General features: G+C 28.6%; 1 protein-coding gene across 1 annotated transcript; it reads right to left on the reverse strand.

Moving 5' to 3' along the window:
• Positions 1-290: 290 nt before the first annotated feature.
• LOC103311598 (zinc finger BED domain-containing protein 1-like) lies at positions 291-1,440 on the reverse strand. Its single transcript, XM_008191271.1, has 2 exons — positions 1,209-1,440; positions 291-1,126 (listed from the first exon to the last, which is right to left on the reverse strand). Exons 1-2 carry the CDS (start codon positions 1,438-1,440, stop codon positions 291-293), a joined length of 1,068 nt encoding a protein of 355 aa, XP_008189493.1.
• Positions 1,441-1,557: the final 117 nt, after the last annotated feature.

The following is a 1,557-nucleotide window of genomic DNA, read 5'->3' on the forward strand; positions in this document are numbered from 1 at the left end:
AATATGTATATGAATAAATGTAAACATTGCCAAAGTTGCAAATGGCGTCGGGCATCATAATTAATAATGTTGTTGTATCCTTGTTGTTTTTCCTCCGATATCGTATTGCGATATCGGAAAAATACCGATATCGATATCGAAGCATATTAAAAATTTAAAACATTAAAAGTATAGAATGCATATTATATTATGAGTGTATTGAAAGTATTAATTAATAATTAATATAATAATTAAGTTATTAACAATTATTTATTATTTTGTATAAACTGAAAAGTATCCAATGTATTTAATCAAAAAATTTCTTCTTCGAGCAGTTTTTCCATCAATGTTTCAGAACTTGAGTTCGATTTGAAATATGAATTCAAAAATAACAGTTGATTGAGTCGTTCAGGAGATAATCTATTTCTTTTCTTGGAAATTATTGTTCCAGCTTCGCTAAATAACCGTTCACAGGGAACACTAGTGGCCACTATACTTAAGTATTTTTTGGCTAGTAATGATACAGCTGAGTATTTAGATTCGTTTTCTTTCCACCAATTTAAAGGATCTTGATCGTAGGGAACTTTGATTTTCAAATTTTTATACTCTTCAAGTTGTTTCATCGTAGGACTTTGAGTTATCGAATAATCGTCTTCGTCATCATCATCGCTATCTATCATTAATGATCGTAATTTCTTACGAGGAGGAGAGTGTGTTTCAAAATGTTCTTCATTTTCTAATATTGATTCAGAGATTAATTCTTCTTCATTTTCTATTTCTGGATCAGTAATTAATTCTTTCAGCTCATTTTCAAGTTGTTTCCAAACAGTTACTTTTTCTTCTTCAGATAGAAATTTTAACTCTCGAAATCTAGGGTCTAATGCTGATGATTTTGCTAATATTAAACCCATCATTTCTCTTCGATATTTTAAGTCATCTAAAATTAGTTTTTTTACCGTAGTTAAAAAATGAGTGTCTATTTCACTAACTTTTAACGTATTTAAAAGACTTTTAATCAATCGGTGTGCTATTGACGCGGTTGTGTAGTTTTCTCCACCTAATACTTCTGTAACAATTTTAAACGGTTCAAGTAATTTCAATAAATCTTTCATATTTTTAAATTCAACAGAAGATATAAACCATTTATCTATTTTTTTTAGAAATAATATTATTAATTGAATTTTTACATTTTAAGACACTATCTATCATGTCACATGTCGAATTCCAACGAGTAACGCAGTCTTGAACTAGTTTATGTTTTTTTTCGCCACACTTTTCTTCATTTTCAAGTTCATTTTGTGCAGAGGCACTTCTATTAAAATGTCCAACTATTTTTCTCAGTTTATTAATTATTTCTTTTACCATATCATTTTGGAGCCCTGCATTTATAGATAACTGTATAGAGTGAGCAGTACATCTAACTAAATATGTTTTATCCATGGAATTTATAGCTTTGACCATATTCGCAGCATTATCACATACAACAGCACTAACTTTATTTTCATGTTCCAAATTTAAGAATAGATTTTAAATTTTTGACTATATTTATTGAAGTATGGGACTCAGGAACTTCTACTG

Source organism: Acyrthosiphon pisum, unplaced genomic scaffold (genome assembly GCF_005508785.2).
Source record: "Acyrthosiphon pisum isolate AL4f unplaced genomic scaffold, pea_aphid_22Mar2018_4r6ur Scaffold_8963;HRSCAF=9553, whole genome shotgun sequence".
NCBI lineage: Eukaryota > Metazoa > Arthropoda > Insecta > Hemiptera > Aphididae > Acyrthosiphon > Acyrthosiphon pisum.